We start from the raw sequence: 17172 nt of genomic DNA on the forward strand, positions 1-17172 counted from the left end.
CTCTTTTCGTCCTCCTCCGGCACCAGCAGTGCAGCACCACTCTAGCTGCCTTTCTTGCTTCGCTTGCTTGCTTGCAAGTAACAGCCTCTCTCGTGTGTCCAAAAAAAAGTTTCCCTCTGGAAAGGAGGAGAAGGATCATCATCATCAGGAACTCCATCGTCGGTTCCTGTCCCCTTCCGTCGTCTTCTGATCTCATCTCTCTCTCCTTCTTTCTGTGTGGGCGGGCCGGGGGAGGAGGAGATGGACATGAACAACGGGTGGTTCGGCTTCTCCTTGTTGCCTTCCGCAGGGAGCGGCTACGGCGACGGCGGCGGCGGAGCGAGCGCGAGAGGGGATGGAGGAGACGGCTCTTGCTCCTCGCCTGCCGCGGCAGCTTCGCCTCTCCCTCTCGTCGCCATGCCGCTGCATCCCGATGGCTCTCTGCACTACACCTCTGCGCCAGGTAACTGCATGCTTATTAGTATGTCTGTAGGGTAGAGAGGAAGTAGCTTGTTCTTTATGGACTTGTGTTTTAGGTCTTGGAAGGTCATGACTGACGCTGCATGTACTAGTTAGTACTCCTTTCCTTTGCATGTTTTGTCAATTTCCGTTCATGGTATAAACACATGAAGAAATTATTAATAGTAAGCTAGTAGTACTTCATGTTGCTCTTCTTCCTAGTAGCACTGTTTGTTGCCAACATATCCTTTTCTGGGATCCCTCCTTTTCTAGATGACATATACGGGCTTTGTTTTGAGAACTTCAGCTAGCTAACAATAAGAACAGAATCTAGAAATCATGCTTCTGTCATGTGTCCCCCACATATCTTCTTGACTCGAGAGATTCGTATAAAATCTAAATCTAAATTACGAAGATTCAGTGGAAACCGATTTTGTCACAACATGCTAATAAGTGAAGTGAAAAGACTCTCTACATGGTCTCTCGAATGATCTTGGATCGTGTTCAGTTCTTCACCTTACCACTCATAAAAAAAAAGATCTTCATCTTACTATAGTCGTACCAGTTGTTTTCATTTTTTAGGCAACTTGCTACTGCTTGTCTGCTTGAGAAATCACTGAACGTGAAACTGCACTGCACTTGTTGGCCCGTGGGCCCATGGCGCTCTCTCAAAAAAAGAAGCATCATTTCAGCTTGTCCGTTCTTTGTACCGTTCCTGTGCAGATTGGAGGCACGGCGCAGCGGAAGCCAAAGGCCCCAAGCTTGAGGACTTCATGAGCGTCACTTGCAGCACCAACAAGAGCAGCAGCAGCAGCCTCTACGACAGCTGCGGCCACGCCGAGCAGGCCAACAAGTACCACGAGGTCCACGACCTCCAGCCCCTCTCGTGCGGCTCGTACTACCACGGCAGCGGCGGCGGCGGCGGCATTGGCCTGGGGATCAACATGAACGCGCCGCCCTGCAGCGGCGGCGGCTTCCCGGACCAGCATCAGCATCAGTTCGTGCCCCACCACGGCCAGTACTTCCTGGGCGCCCCAGTAGCGAGCGCGAGCCCGCCAGGCGCAGGAGTGCCGATGTACAATGCCGGCGGCGGCGTTGTCGGCGGGTCCATGTCCATCTCCGGCATCAAGTCCTGGCTCCGGGAGGCCATGTACGTGCCTCCAGAACGGCCAGCAGCGGCGGCGCTGTCGCTCGCCGTGACGGACGACGTGCCGGCCGAGCCGCCGCAGCTGCTGCCGGCGGCGCCAATGCCGGTGCACCGCAAGCCTGCGCAGACGTTCGGGCAGCGGACCTCGCAGTTCCGCGGCGTCACCAGGTTGGGTTGGGCGTTAGTTGCTGTGCTGCGCATCAGCGCATCAGCGCATGCATGCATACATGCTCAAGATCTCGCTTTGCTGATTCAGCGTCGTCGTTCCGAGCTTGATCGATCATCCTGATGTGTGTGTGTCTATGTAAAATCGATCGATCGATCTGCAGGCACAGATGGACTGGGAGGTATGAGGCTCACCTGTGGGACAACACTTGCAGGAAGGAAGGCCAGACTAGGAAAGGAAGGCAAGGTGAGAGCTTAGCACAATTCCAGCCATGGCCTTTGCTCCTCCTCCTGAAACCTTCAGTTTCTAGCCTCAATGTTTAACAGCATGCATTCGAATGTTAACTGACCTAAACTGAACTTCTTGTTCTTGCAATGCATTGCAATGCTGACAACGAGCAGTCTACCTAGGTGAGCTACTGCTATAGCCTCCTTGGCCTTCTGTATTTCCATTGGCACACAACTGTGGCCAATGCTGTAACTCCACATGCTCACCATATCTTTGATATGACTGTTGTGGCCAGGCGGGTATGACAGGGAGGAGAAGGCTGCGAGGGCTTATGACCTTGCTGCTCTCAAGTACTGGGGTCCTTCAACTCACATAAATTTCCCGGTACGTTCATCTTAATTTACTAAGGGGGTGTTTGGTTCCTACAGGAAAATTTTAGTCCCTGTCCCATCGGATGTTTGGACACATGCATGAAGTATTAAATATAGACGAAAAAAATAACTAATTGCACAGATTGTGGCTAATTTGCGAGACGAATTTTTTAAGCCTAACTAGTCCATGATTTGACAATGTGATGCTACAGTAAATATATGATAATGGCGGATTAATTAGGCTTAATAAATTCGTCTCGTAAATTAGTCTCCATCTATGTAATTAGTTTTATAATTAACTCATATTTAGTTCTCCTAAATAGCATCCGAACGTCCGATGTGACATGGACTAAAATTTAGTCCCATAGAACCAAACACCCCCTAACTACATCCAAAAAGGCCCTGTCGACATCTGCTCAAGTAGGGGCCGGCAGGCCTCGTTCTCGGTCAGCATCATTCCTGCGCTCTAATTTTTGCATTTGATGAATGGTTCGTACACGTGCTTTCTATGTTTCCTGATGATCCACTGGCCGGCCTCTGGCACTACTTGTAGCTGAGCCACTACGAGAAGGAGCTGGAGGAGATGAAACACATGTCAAGGCAGGAGTTCATTGCACACTTGAGAAGGTATTGCATGATAGCAGTTCTTATTTACACCGTACCACTGCTCATATGTAGTAAACGCTGTGGCTGTGTTTGGTTCCCAAAAAAGTGCTACAGTAGCCATCGCATCAAACGTGCATGGAGCATTAAATGTAGACGAAAAAAAAAACTAATTACACAATTTGGTTGAAAATCGTGAGACGAACGTTTTGAGCTTAATTAGTCCACGATTAAACACTAATTACCAAATAAAAAAAAATGCTACAGTAGCTAAGTTTTCAAATTTCCCGAACTAAACACGCACTACGTAATAATGGCCCATATGAGAAGGTATTGCCTGCTCACTGCTGTTTCTGAATCCTCTTTTCTTCATTCACATGCATCCAAAACTGTATCAAAACATCTGGCGCGCTCACCAACGCCAACGCCGGCCGCTTACAAAAGTTGTTGCTGCCAAATTTATTCCTGCAGGAACAGCAGCGGCTTCTCGAGGGGAGCATCCATGTACAGAGGAGTGACAAGGTGCCGTGCTGCCCTCTGCTCGCCCATTTTTGCACTCCACCTGCTGCTTTTTTCCAACACCCCAAAACTTCTGCGTCTGCGTTAGCCATCTCATCCGAGTCTGGGCACAGCTCTTCCAGCTCTGTGGGGAGTCCTGAATTTTCTGATCTCACCTACACGCACACACACGCACACGCATCCTCCTGCTTGTGTTGTAACCTTTTCTTGTCCTGCTTGTTCCCCATGCAAACGCACGCAGGCATCACCAGCACGGGAGATGGCAGGCCAGGATTGGGAGGGTCGCTGGCAACAAGGACTTGTATCTCGGCACGTTCAGTAAGTTCAGTTTTATGACGCCAAGTTCACTGCTCACTTGTGTTGTGAAAGCCCTCAGTTTGTGATTTTTTCTGAAGTAGTAGTAGTATATCCTGATCATAAATCTGTGCAGGCACGCAGGAGGAGGCGGCGGAGGCGTACGACATCGCGGCGATCAAGTTCCGTGGCCTCAACGCGGTGACCAACTTCGACATCAGCAAGTACGACGTGAAGCGCATCTGCGCCAGCACCCACCTCATCGGCGGCGGCGATACGTGCAGGCGCTCCCCGACGCGGCCGCCGGACGCGCCGACGCTCGCCATCGACGCCGCTGGCGCCGACCGGTTGTCGGAAGCGCCGGGCGGCGGCGGCGGCGGCGACCAGGCCGCGTCCGACAACTCGGACACCTCCGACGGCCGCCGCGGCGCGCACCTGCTGCATGGCCTCCAGTACGGGCACCCCATGAAGTTGGAGGCCGGGGAGGGCAGCAGCTGGATGGCGGCGCCGGCGCGGCCGGTGCCCGGCGTGCATCAGCTACCGGTGTTCGCGCTGTGGAATGACTGTTGATTGAAGCAACCGCGTAGAGTACGTAGTAGTTAGTGAAATGCATGGCACTGCACCTGCATGCACGAGGTGTAACGGCTTCGGCAGTAGTCGTGGACTAGTGACGGTGAAGAAGTGAACGAACCGCTGATCTTTGTGATGGCCTGGGAGGGATATGCATGGCGTTCTGCAAGCTAGAGATGCATGTTGCACGCTCGCCGTCTTCTTTGCAGGATGGCGACAATTTTGCCGCAATATGTAATGCAATGGTTCGACATGCATGCATGTTGGTTCATTCTTCTTCACTGAACATTCCAATAGTAGTTATCTAGATGTTACGTCTTTTTAATGAAAAACGTGCCACGGGATACGGTCGCGAAAAAACGATGTTAGCAGACTAATCATGTCATGCCAGCTTCTAGTGGAGTAGTGATATACTTTCCGATTACCACCGGTAAATTGCGTTAATACAAAAAACTTTGTCGGTGAGTGTAGATTGGTCTAATAGTAAACCGTTCATATATTGGTGCAACAATTTGGTAAATTGAGGCAAATACGGCCTAAATGTTGCTAGAGTGGAAAAATAGATGCTCACTTGTTAGGTACTAGGGTTAATGGATGATCAAGCCAACGTGAACATCCCAAAATCAAATATGAAGCAATACATGCATATTACAAAAAAGGATACATTCACACTAAAAACAAAATCAAATCTTCTATTTTGGACAAAAAACACGATCTTTCATCTGCCCTACTTCATCAAAATTGAGTTATCACTCCAAGATCCGAAAACAAACTCTTGATCGTCCTTCCGTGGAACTCAAACTTGGTGTGATCAAATAGAAGCTAAAAACATAATAGTTGCAGCAAAAAGATAGGAACATGTTGGCCTCAGTCATACAAGGGGGCCCCTTTCGCTTCGCTGGAAAAAAAACAAGCTAAAACACTGTTCCGGCTGATTTGTTGTGAGAGAAAAACACGGTTCCGGCTGAAAAAAAAATAAGCTGAAAAAGACAGATTATAAGAGAAGCGAACAGGGCTAATAAACTAATACTTAATGGTCATATTCATGTTGTGAACCAGCAATCCTCCTCCGGTCAAACACCTACCTTTATGTAATTAGAATATAGGACAAGAACAAAAGATTAGGGCCAAGAACAACGAGCACAAACTGTATTCAGGAGGAGCGCCACCAGGTTTTTAGCGACAAGGATCCATTGTAAGTGGCACCTCAGGTGATCTTTAGCATGGAGCAGCCGCCTCGTGATATCTTCCTTGCAGTTGTCACAAAGCTCTCCTCCAATGCATTGTCTTGGAGAGTAGATGGACGTTCTTTTTGGTCATGTAGAGAAGAACCGGGGTTATGTGCAAACTTCCATGGTTATACTGCCCACCATTAGCCTCATGCATAACGCACGTGATGCAAATCCTGATAGTAACCCAAACACCTAACATGCGAGCATATATATATATATTATCGTGCTACCAATGTTTATACTATATATGCACCAATTTGCCAATTTGTTGTACGTATTTGAGCAATTTGCAAGTCATTGGACCAATCTATGCCCATTTGCTAAGTTGTTGTTTGGTGGATGTAGTTTACTCTTTGGTGGTTGCTCACAGCTTCCTCAATAGAGACATAAGGTTCAAGTCGTGAACCTAAACTTTGGGAAATAATCCTTTTGACTCCATTCGGTTTTCCTCACATTTACATTTCTATCCCATACTTGTGCTTCTGCCTCGATCTACTTGGGTGTGCTTGTTTGTGAGTGTAGGTGATGTGTGAACAAATTGATTGGCACCTCAAGAACACCTCTACAAAGTTTGGTTTGAGATACAAACCAATAGAGGTTTGTTTGCATTTCAAGTTGGTTTTGTACCAGGCAAATCCAGGCCTAGCCGGTTTCGAAACCCGGATTAGATGGTTTTGCTCTGACATGCACATAAAAGGGTTTAAATTTATTCATCCTCCCTATAGACAACATCAAGATTCTCACAATGGAAGCAAACAGTGATCATGGGGCAGGCGGTGGAGTCGCCATTTGGCACGAAGGCCCAAGTGGTGGGTTGTATTCCTTATATTGTTTGGCATTGGTTAGAACGATGAATATCATGAAATAGATAGAGTAGTGCCCCATCTGCGCCCTGTTCGTTTGGGCTGGTTTGGCGTATAAGCCATGGCTGAAAGTACTGTTGGTTGATTTGGTGTGAGAGAAAAATATTATTCGTTGGCTGATAAGTCATGGCTTATAAGTCAAATACGACCAAGCGAACAGGCTACTGTTCTGAAATATAATTGATTTGATTTGTCCTAAATCAAAGAATCCTAAGTTAGACCAAGTTTACAAAAGAACAAAAAAAACACTTACGAACATCAATTGGCATCATTAGATACATTAGGAAACTAGTTCCATAATTTACTTCTTGGATACGATGGATGTGAATACCCTTCTATGTGGAATTGATCATACTTAGAATAGTTGGACTTGGATCACATCCTAATGGAGGGAGTAGTTAGCACCGCACATAGCTAGATCAGGGGGGGGGGTACCCATGGAACGAGTTCTATAGCCTATCTAGGTGCCTGCACAAGGCCCGTGAATATAATATTTGCTAATTCGGTTGTCTATAAACGACGAAGATCACAACGTGTCCCATTTGATACACAAAAGAACCTTCTCAACTTGGCTCCTCGTAAACGAGATTCATTTACATTCTCCAAGGACTAGCTTGCTGAATGCAAGGCAGCTTCTAGCTAATGATATCTAAGAAAATACAAGTATATAAAAGTAAGCATTATAATGACTCTTGTTTTCAATATTTTATCTCATATACGCCTCCATCCCATAACGAAACGTTGTTTTTTTGTTTTGAGTCAAGTCAAACATATACCAACAACCAAACAAGAAGACCTTGTACTATGCATCTAGGAATAGATTAGACCTAACACGTGCTTAGATGGCCCTGGGCCCTGGCGAAACGAAGCCGATCACGAGGAGCCGCCCGGGCCCGGCCGGCGCGGCGACGGCGAGGGACCTCACGAGATAGTCACTACGAAGCCAAGCATTGGCGAACCCTTATTCCAACGTCACGTCAATTTTTGACTTTGCTACGTGCTGGGTGCTTTCAATGGCTCGAGCTGTCGGCCAGCGTTTTCATGAAGCCAACGCAATTACACGACGTTGCCGCCTGCCGCCTGCCGCCTGCCGCCCTGCTCTGCCACGGCGCGGGCGCCTGGCGCAGCAAGACCGAAGACCCTGCTGCGACTGCGAAGCCGGCCCAACGCATGCATGGGCGAACGGAGGGAAAGCGAGAGGTCCCTGCACAGTGCACACTCCGACGCAGCGGGTACGCGGGAATCCGGCGGCTGCGCTGGCGGCCTGGCGCTGTCCGTGCCCGCCCCAGCGGCCAGCGAGCAGCGCGCCCTCTCTCTTCAACTTTTCAATGTGCGATGCGTGCCCAAAAGTGGCAGCACGCAGCACCTCGTCCGATCTACAAAAACAAGTTGGCAGGCCACAGCCGCACAGGCAAGGCAGCCGAGGCGCCCTTGTCCTCCTGTGCAGTGCAGCGGAACGCAGCGCTGTGCAGGGCCGTGCAGTGTCGTCACTGCAGCTGACGCTGCGTGCCGTCCATGACTCCGAAGACGTGCATGACGTGCGTCGCGTCTTTGCGTCTGAGAGATGCCAAAAAGAAAAGGCGACGGGTCTCTTTTTCTCCGCCGGAGATGGAGCGGATGAGACGAAAAAATAGTACTCGTACTACTAGCCTGCGCAGCGCGCCGCTCCTTGCTGCAGCGTCGCAATTCAATCGTGTCCGTTGCAGACAAAGGATCTCCAGGACAGGATTCTCTCCTGACCCTCCGCCAGGACCCAGGAGGACTGTTCAGTAGAGTTTCTGGCCGTTCCATATGCACGCAGCACGCGTACGCACGTTTGTGCTCCCAGTCCCAGCAACGAGCCAACCAGACGACTGGATTCCAAAACCACACCTTTGCATTGCAGGATTCTGATCCTACGGCCTACAGCGCTCAGCGCGTGTTCAGTTCCCTGAATTTGGAAATTCGAGTTACTGTAGCACTTTCGTTTTTATTTGGTAAATAGTGTTTAATTATGGACTAATTAGGTTCAAAACGTTCGTCTCGCAATTTTCAACCAAACTGTGTAATTAGTTTTTTTTCGTCTACATTTAATGCTCCATGCATGTATCGCAAGATTCGATGTGATGGCTACTGTAGCACTTTTTGGGAATTTGGGGTGAGAACTAAACACGCGCTCAACTTCTGCAGTTCAGCACAGTATCGTAGCCTCATTGGCTCGATCAGACGCAGTGAACCGCGCTGCAATGAAATGACCACCCATCGCTAGAAACCAAAGCACTCCAGAGGGATTCTGAAAAACCCAAGACGGATTTTGAGAATCTCATAATAATCCAAAAAAAAATCTGGATAACAAGGGATGCGAATTTTCGTAACCCCAAACCAATCCAAGCGGGACCGAAAATAAGCACCATTTCTCGTAAACCCAAACCAGTCCAGATCGAGTGTCCAACGGCCTTCAGGCCAATCATCTCCTCCCATTTCTTATAAAGAGCACCATTGCGCTTTTCATCGTCTCGATTGCTAAAGCGACTCAAAAAAAAAAAAACATGTCAACTGGACTACAGGATAGGGCAAATCGGTAACTCGATACCCAAGTCAAAGATCCTAAGAGAACGGAACCAGTGTTACTGTTCACTCGGTTAAGCACCAAATCGCTTGTAAACAGTTGTCAGGTCGGCCGTATCGTACTCCATTTGCTAGCGCCAGCCGACGGCTCAAGCATCGAACAGTTCCGGCATATGTATGTTCGTTATCCCCTTGCTTTTCCCCGTGAGGCGACGCTGCTTCTTCTTGCTGCCCTTGGGCTTGGTCTTGGGTGCAGCGTCAAGGATCTGGGCTAATGCGCGCCGCTTGGTCGTGTTGGTCATTGGCTTCTCGCCACTCTTCTTTCGGTTGGCCGGTTCGTATCGTTGCTGATTCGTGAAGAAGTACTGCTGACTGGTTTGTGTGAGAGAAAAATACTGTTCTGGCTAGAAATTTACGATCGTTTACGACAAGCCACAGCCAAACGAACAGGCATTTTAGCTCCTTCTCAATGTCCAGCATGTCCCGTGGCAGCTGTGTCTTCTGGAATAGCTCCTTCAGGTCATTGTCGACCGTGATCTTATATCGAGGGTCATTAAAGTACGCCATGTCTCCCTGGGAGTTGGCGCTTGATAGCCACCAGACATCACCTGATGCTTTCAGAGCCTGGGAAAAAATTGTCATACACCAGATTACTGAACCGAACTCTTGACACCTATGATACGACGGAGAACAAAAGGCTACTCTCAAGCTGCAAATACAGACTGCAATACATTGGTCACCAGACAACACCTCCGCATTCGCAGTGGAATAGATGACAGCCCAAATCAGAGAAAACCTCACGGTTCAAAATAAAAAGATGAGGCAACCACTACTTGTTCCAGAAAGTAATAAGCCAAAAAAAAATAAATCAAACGGTGGAAGTCCTAGGAAACCTACTTCTACAACATACAAGCAAAAGGTTCAGTCAATACTCACTATAATTTAAAAAGAGCATTTTCATAGGCATTGTTTGTGTGGGTGGGTGGGTGGGGGGTTATCAAGAGGTATCATGTGAATCTTAGTACCTTTCTCAGCCATTAGTACAAACTTGGTACCTCGTAAAAAGCAAGGTCATAAAAACTCATAATTTGGTATATCCAAAGGACTGCAAAAAGGCTCATTTAGAAGACCAAGCCTTCACACACAAGGCTAATTGGCTTCTTAATATTTGAATGGGATGAGTTCATATCAGTTCAGTCAAAAAATTGATTCGCATAATTCAGCAAGCTTTCAAAATATTGAACCAGGGCCAATGTAGTTACCTGCAAATCTTCCAATACAGATGGATAAGCATCTCTGATGTCCTCAACAGGAAGACCAAACTCATGCTTCTTGATCAAACCAATCAATTCATCTCTTCCTATCAAAACATGCTTTGGCTGCACAAGAGCAAAAGGCAGGTCAGTCCACAATGCAAGCAAACCATATAAAAAGATGGAAACCCTACCAAATTTTAGCTCTCACTTAAATACCCTCCCTCCATCTCTTAACACAACTTAAGTGGATAGTCAATTTCAAAAATGAATTAATATGAAAGCATGGCAGGTTTAGCTTGCCACAAGCGCGATCAAACAAGACAATTGAAAGTTTCAGCTGGCACATTCCTTGTGTGTTTAGATCTAGAGATTGAGCAGTGAAATCGAAAGTTTTTTTTTTTTAAAACGCAGGAGAGCTGCGTTTCATTGAAATCGAAAGATTTTATGCATCAAAGTAATATCATGAAACAATTTCATTCATGAATGTGCTAATTCAATGAAACTGCTAACAAAATGACATCGAATGCATTTACCTTGTAAGAGAAAGAGTCCCATCAAATAAAACTTTGGGATTATTCCTTAAACTGTCAAATACAGCCTTGTTGCCATGAATATCAACATAGGTAGCTTCGTTTACTTGCTTTGCTGTAAATGATTGCATTGTCTTCCGCATCCGTTCGCTTGGAGGAATTATGGAGGAATCTGGATGAATCTGGAGGAATTTGTGAGAGGAAAACACTGTTCCGGATGAAAAAAGAAGCGGATCACGCCGGGTTTAAGGGCACGCGAACGGGGCCAAAAGAAACTACATTAGTTCATCCACTATCGCTATAACATATATATTCCAGAAAGAAGGTTTGAAGAAAACATTCTGTATTTCCTTCCTGGACTGGGAAGTTTCTAATCGTGCCAATTATCCAAAATAATGCTAGAACTGATGTTGGAGCAAGACTACTCATGTATGATGACTCCACTAGTATATTAATTCCATTTAATTTAAAGGAATATTAATATCATGTTACAATACTGCTCAACATTCCCAGTTAATACCATAACTCTAACATCATAAGTAGCAGCTGAACCTATGTAAGAATCATCCTTTGTCCAATGCTAGATCAGTTGTGAGTATATAAAAAAAATTGGTACCATTGCAGAAACTGCATCAAGTTGGATTTCTTGGAGATTACCTTATAAAGCAGTTCAATCACTAACTTGATCTGTACTCCCACAGCAGACTTCCTTACTGAATTGATGTGCTGTAGCCTTTCTGTATCATTTGAGAATTTAATAGGATGCAGTGGTTTTACAGGAGCCAATGGGGCATTGACTGGTTGAATCCCTGGAACAAGTTTTGGCGTTGAAATCGAAGCTTGGCTTGCAAAAATGCTAGATAGAGTATTTTGGCACCTCTCTTGCTGCTGTTTAAATTTGTTCAGACGTTCATTCAGAGCCATCTGGATGGAAATAAGCAAACATTTATATGAACTATATATGGCATAAGAAAATGATTACATGGAATGTCTTCACATTTCTAAATTCATAGGACCAATGGCAATCAGAGATCTGAGCATTGTAGGATGCAACGCCCACTATTTTGTTAGAATAAACTACTGCTTTCCTTGTATGAACACAGTAAGAGAAGACGACGCCGAAAGGCCCCCTGCTGTGATACTGTAGCCGTTGCAGGTGCAGGCGCCGCACGGCTCACCTGCAGCACTGTAGCCACATGCAGAGGCCGGCGCAGAGTCAGCCCTGTATGTTATCTAGTTACTGTTACAGCATGTGCGCTGTACTAGAACTAGATGGATAAAGTTGTATAAATAGACTACCACGGCAACTCAGTAAAGAGAGTTCAGATTTGCCATCTCTCAGACAGGGCTTCGTCCAACGCTAGTGTCTTGTACTGTGTGTGCATGCTATGTTCTTCCTTCTTCTTCTAGCTCCAGCCATAGTGTGTGGGGACGGACAACGCTTGTTCGTGGTCGGCACGACTAGTAGGGTGTTCAGGCAACACTAGCGGGTGCTCGGCAAGACTCGTGAGTGGTTCAGTCACCTGAGCCGGTGATCCTGTGGGCCAACAAGTGATATCAGAGCAACCTCCATCACTTGGACGTTAAATCGGCCTTCCTCAACGGTGAACTGACGAAGACGGTCTTCGTCAGGCAACCTCAGGTTTCGCCGTCAAGGGAGAGGAGCATAGGGTGCTCCGACTGCACAAGACGCTCTACGGGCTACGGCAGGCCCCACTGAGCATGGAACGCCAAGCTTGACGCCACGCTAGGCGAGCTTGGGTTTCAGCGGTGCGCAACAGAGCACACGCTCTACACGCGGCGACAGGGGAAGGATGAACTCGTCGTCGACGTGTATGTGGACGACCTGATCGTCACCGGCGCACGCACGGAGAACATCAACGGCTTCAAGCGCGAGATGGCAGCTCGTTTTCAAATGAGCGATCTTGGCGCACTCTCCTACTACCTCGGTATCGAGGTGAGACAGGGGAAGGAGGAACTCACGCTCGGTTAGAGCGCGTATGCCTCCAAGCTGTTGGAGAGGAGCGGCATGGCTGAGTGCAAGCCATGCGTGACTCCGATGGAGGAGCGGCTGAAGCTGACGAAGGCCAGCACCGCGGCGAAGGTGGATGCAACACTCTATCAGAGCATTGTCGGCGGTCTGCGCTACCTAGTCCACACGAAGGCGGACATTGCATTCGCCGTGGGCAACGTCAGTCGCTTCATGGAGGATCCCAGAGAGGATCACTGAGCTATGGTGAAGCGGCTACTGCGCTACGTCAAGGGGACGGTGGATCATGGGATCATCTTCCCAAAGACCGACGGGACTAGGCTGCAGCTCACTGTGTTCAGCGATGCAGACATGGCGGGGGACATCGACAGACGACGGAGCACCTCTGGCGTGCTCGTCTTCCTCCGGTCGGCCCCAATCTCATGGCTGTTGCTGAAACAAAAGGTGATGGCGCTATCTACGTGCGAGGCAGAGTACGTAGCGACGGCCACAACGGCGTGCCAAGTTGTGTGGCTGCGCCGACTGCTGGGCGAGCTGACCGGTGTGGAAGCTCACCCACTAGCACTGATAGTGGACAACCAGCCCGCCATCGCCCTCGCAAAGAATCCGGTTCTGCACGACCGGAGCAAACACATCGACGTGAAGTTCCACTTCCTCAGGGACTGTGTCGATGAGGACAGATCGTCATCGAGTTCACGGAGCCGCTCGGACGTCTTCGACTCACGGAGCTGAAGGAGATGATCGATATGGAGGGGGTACAAGGGATAGCAGTAGGTTTAGGGGAAGAATTATTAGAATAAACTACTACTTTTCTTGTGTGAACACAGCAAGGGAAGACGGCGCCGAAAGGCCCCCTGCTGTGATATTGTAGCCCCTACAGGTGCAGGCGCCACACGGCTCACCTGCAGCACTGTAGCCACTATGCAGAGGCCGGATGCAGTCACCCTTGTATGTTATCTAGGTTACTGTTACAGCATGTGCGTTGTACTAGAACTAGATGGATATAGTTGTATAAATAGACTACCACGGCAACTCAGTAAAGAGAGTTCAGATTTGCCATCTCTCAGACAAAGCTTCGACCAACGCTGGTGTCTTGTACTGTGTGTGCATGCTCTGTTCTTTCTTCTTCTTCTAGCTCCAGCCATAGTGTGTGGGGACGGACGACGCTTGTTCGTGGTCAACACGGCTAGTGGGTGCTCGGCAACAACTAGCGGGTGCTCGGCAAAACTGATGAGTGGTTCACTCACCTAAGCCGATGATCATGTGGGCCAACATATTTGAGGTGCCTGGCACTTTATGAAGATGTACTGCTTCTCTTTTAGAAGTGATATAACATCAAATTAAGAATAACACTTTTTCAATTTATAAGACCAAAAAGACAAAAATAGGAAGTCGTGTGATAACCAACTTCCAATACAGCATAGCATTAATCACTTGTATCACTCAAACTATCCTCATAAACTTAGTTGTCTATGGTATTTTCAGAACTTATGGCAACGCCTGATACAAAATATTTTATACTCATCGACGTACCATCGAGGTACCATCGATGTGATGCCATAAATAAAACATACAAAGATACGATGGTTAGGTTAGTAACAAATTCAGAGTACGGTAGTTCTCGTCTGATGCTATTTCAGGTGCGGTAGTGTCTACTCAAAACCATGTGCTCTCAAATTCTGTTGATACCTACAAAGGCTAAATTGTCCGTATATTGAAACGCCAGTATGATAACAATACCAATACATATTCTATCTTGTGGGCTGCTTAGCTAGCACTTCAAACAATTCATCGACGCATCATCATCCCAATAATAGTCCAAAATAAGCATCCCAATTTCAAAAGCAGAACCCTGAAAATCGAATTAGCCCTTGTTTAGTTGGGCCCCAAAATCCAAAAAGTTGCTACAGTACCTGTCACATCGAATGTTTGCGGCCCGTGCATGGAGCATTAAATGTAGACAAAAAGAAAAACTAATTGCACAGTTTGGTGGAAAATTGCGAGACGAACGTTTTAAGCCTAATTAGTCAATGTTTGGACATTATTTGCCAAATAAAAACGAAGGTGCTACAGTAGCCCCGAAATCCAAATTTCGCGAACTAAAGAAGGGCTTAGGAGCAATCATTCAACCATTCGTCGGAATAGAACACGATCTCTATGCAATCCTACCAAAGTCCGCTCCAAATTCCACCGTCATAGGTCAAGGACACTAAGCAATCATTCAACCAATCGTCGGAATAGAATACGATCTCTATGCAATCCTACCAAAGTCCGCTCCAAATTCAACCGTCACAGGTCAAGGACACGATCTCTATGCAATCCCTACCAAAGTCCGCTCCAAATTCCACCGTCACACGGCCGGCTAACCGGATTAGTCTATGCGGCACCCAATTCCGCCCTAAACGATAGGCGGGGCGCTGTAGGCGTCGGACACCTACCCTGTATCCTCAGTGAAAGGCTGAGATTCCGGTGGACGGAGTGGTCGAAGCCTCGGAGGCCGCCGGGTCTGCGGCGATCTCCTCGAGGGGAGTAGGGTTTGGTCGGCGAGTGGGAACTCGAACCCGGTGCGCGCGTTGCCGAAACCGGCTTTGGTGGACGAAGAGCTCGTCTGCGCGTGCAGTCGGAGGAGCACTAGTATTTATCGTCGGATTCCAGGCGGTGGGCTGACGGACCGAGTTTGTTGTACGGCGCACAATATTGGTTGTTGAATGGGCCGACAGGGACGATAGCCTCGGTTATCGGTTGGGCCTACACAGTTCTACTCAGGCCCATTTCAACAAGGTAAAGAGAATGTGACGAGCGAGGACAAATGAATGAAGCTAGGAAGGGGAGGAAATCATGGGGTCGAGCGCTCGGCAGCCAGCACAGCGCCGAGCACACCGTTCACCCGACTCCTGTTTTTTATGATTTCCTATGTTAATTATTTATTCAGGAATGTTATACGACACACATGTGTTTTGTTGTTTGTTGGTACATGAATTTTATGTCCGTTGGATTGGCTACAAGATGCGTGCGTCTGGTTTGGCTGTTGTTTGGTCCGATGTTTCTTATTGGGTCCGGGGCCACACCCGCTAACACCCTACACCACTCGACGCGGGGACTGGAGGGAGACGGAGATGGAGACGGGGAGACCGCGACCGCGCGACTGGAGTCCACGCGAGTCGCGACGGCTGACGCCCGATGGCGACCTTTCTACCTCCGCGCCCTCCTACGGTCCTGCCCTTGGCTGGTCGGCCCTCCACGGTCCTCTTCCTGTGCGGCTGGTCGGCGCTCCCACGTCCGGCGTACCGGCCTACCAGCCCCTGCGGCCCCGCCGGCCGCAGCCCCGCTCGCCGCCCAATGAACCGACAAGGCGGCCACCGGCCCAGGTGCCCCCACTCTGCAGATGCCCCCACCCCTTCAGGATTTCAGGTGTGGTGCTTTAATTTGTCCCCATTCCCAGAGATCGAGAACCATTAGTGACTTCAGTGTGATTTTGTTCTAGGTTTTCGGTTTCGGTTGCTTGTATGAATCGGAGCCCATGGAGCTGGACACGCCCCCCCCTCCCGATGCCTTGGCGGTGGTCCACACCGCCGACAGCGATAAGGTCAGTTGGTGTCCTAGATCTAGGGATGGACACCAATCTGCTGTGGCAGTCGCGGCTGGGCGCCACCCGATCTACTCCCTCTGCTAACGTCGTCGCTAATGGTGCTCTATTTTTTTCTCTTTCTGTGTTTGTTGCAGAGTAAGGAGTGGGAAGGGGTAGACGCTGTTACGGGCCATATCATCTCCGCCACCATCAGTGAGAAAACGGCGAACCAAAGCGAATAAGCTACGATTCTCTCACTGTCTGTCTGTGTGTCGCGTCGATGTGGGCATCAATGTTGCTACAGTTAGTGCACTTGGAGTGGTTCCGCTTGTTTAGTACCCAATTTGCGGTCAGAATCTATCTTCATCTGATTGTTTGCGCATGGGTTCGTATTTTGTATATCTTGTTTAGCTGCTACTAGACAGCTAGAGCAATCATGTTCATGAAGTTTGGCGGATTAGTTCTATTGTTGCTGAAAATGCCTTTTGTGTTATTGTATTGAACCACAACCACAATTCTTTTTTTTCAGCTATAGTTAGTGCTTGTAGGTTTGCTCTCAACATGTTACTATATTGAATGGCTAATGTGTTTTAGTTAGAGCTAGTGATTGAAGTTAGAGCACCTGGCCACAATTCATTCTATCTTGCAAGGTTTGATCATGTACCAACGTGTTACTGTAATTGTTGTTCTGGAATCCTCCTTGTTAATGAATTTTTGTCCAACATTCTTGGTTCTGTAAATCTGGTGATCATTTTTGGCATCATGTAACTCACTGATTATCTAAAATTAAATATTCTAAAATAGAATAATTTGAAATAGAATAATGTGAGTTTCCTAATCAAAAAATGAT

General features: G+C 48.0%; 2 protein-coding genes and 1 pseudogene across 2 annotated transcripts; 2 read left to right on the forward strand and 1 right to left on the reverse strand.

The window, feature by feature from the left end:
• Positions 1-240: 240 nt before the first annotated feature.
• LOC136540553 (AP2-like ethylene-responsive transcription factor CRL5) lies at positions 241-4411 on the forward strand. The gene is made up of 9 exons (XM_066532555.1): positions 241-442; positions 1162-1753; positions 1915-1997; positions 2153-2161; positions 2275-2363; positions 2904-2977; positions 3425-3475; positions 3714-3790; positions 3903-4411. The coding sequence occupies exons 1-9, from the start codon at positions 241-243 to the stop codon at positions 4334-4336; spliced, it is 1611 nt and encodes a 536-aa protein (XP_066388652.1). The 3' UTR covers positions 4337-4411.
• A 4493-nt stretch (positions 4412-8904) lies between these two features.
• On the reverse strand, positions 8905-12129 carry LOC136540554 (uncharacterized; annotated as a pseudogene).
• Positions 12130-12823: 694 nt separating this feature from the next.
• LOC136537399 (uncharacterized mitochondrial protein AtMg00810-like) lies at positions 12824-14258 on the forward strand. Its single transcript, XM_066529383.1, has 3 exons — positions 12824-12955; positions 13028-13227; positions 14240-14258. Exons 1-3 carry the CDS (start codon positions 12824-12826, stop codon positions 14256-14258), a joined length of 351 nt encoding a protein of 116 aa, XP_066385480.1.
• Positions 14259-17172: the final 2914 nt, after the last annotated feature.

The sequence above is a fragment of the Miscanthus floridulus genome, chromosome 2 (assembly GCF_019320115.1).
Source record: "Miscanthus floridulus cultivar M001 chromosome 2, ASM1932011v1, whole genome shotgun sequence".
NCBI classification, from domain to species: domain Eukaryota; kingdom Viridiplantae; phylum Streptophyta; class Magnoliopsida; order Poales; family Poaceae; genus Miscanthus; species Miscanthus floridulus.

What these genes read in the sequence shown, in the direction of transcription:
- LOC136540553 (XM_066532555.1), top strand. Translation starts at nt 241, where the DNA reads ATGGACATGAACAACGGGTGGTTCGGCTTCTCCTTGTTGCCTTCCGCA. An exon ending in CAGTTCCGCGGCGTCACCAG is followed by an intron (nt 1,754 to 1,914) that starts GTTGGGTTGGGC and finishes ATCGATCTGCAG; the next exon opens with GCACAGATGGACTGGGAGGT. An exon ending in CTTGTATCTCGGCACGTTCA is followed by an intron (nt 3,791 to 3,902) that starts GTAAGTTCAGTT and finishes AAATCTGTGCAG; the next exon opens with GCACGCAGGAGGAGGCGGCG.
- LOC136537399 (XM_066529383.1), top strand. Translation starts at nt 12,824, where the DNA reads ATGGAGGAGCGGCTGAAGCTGACGAAGGCCAGCACCGCGGCGAAGGTG. An exon ending in TTGCATTCGCCGTGGGCAAC is followed by an intron (nt 12,956 to 13,027) that starts GTCAGTCGCTTC and finishes CGCTACGTCAAG; the next exon opens with GGGACGGTGGATCATGGGAT.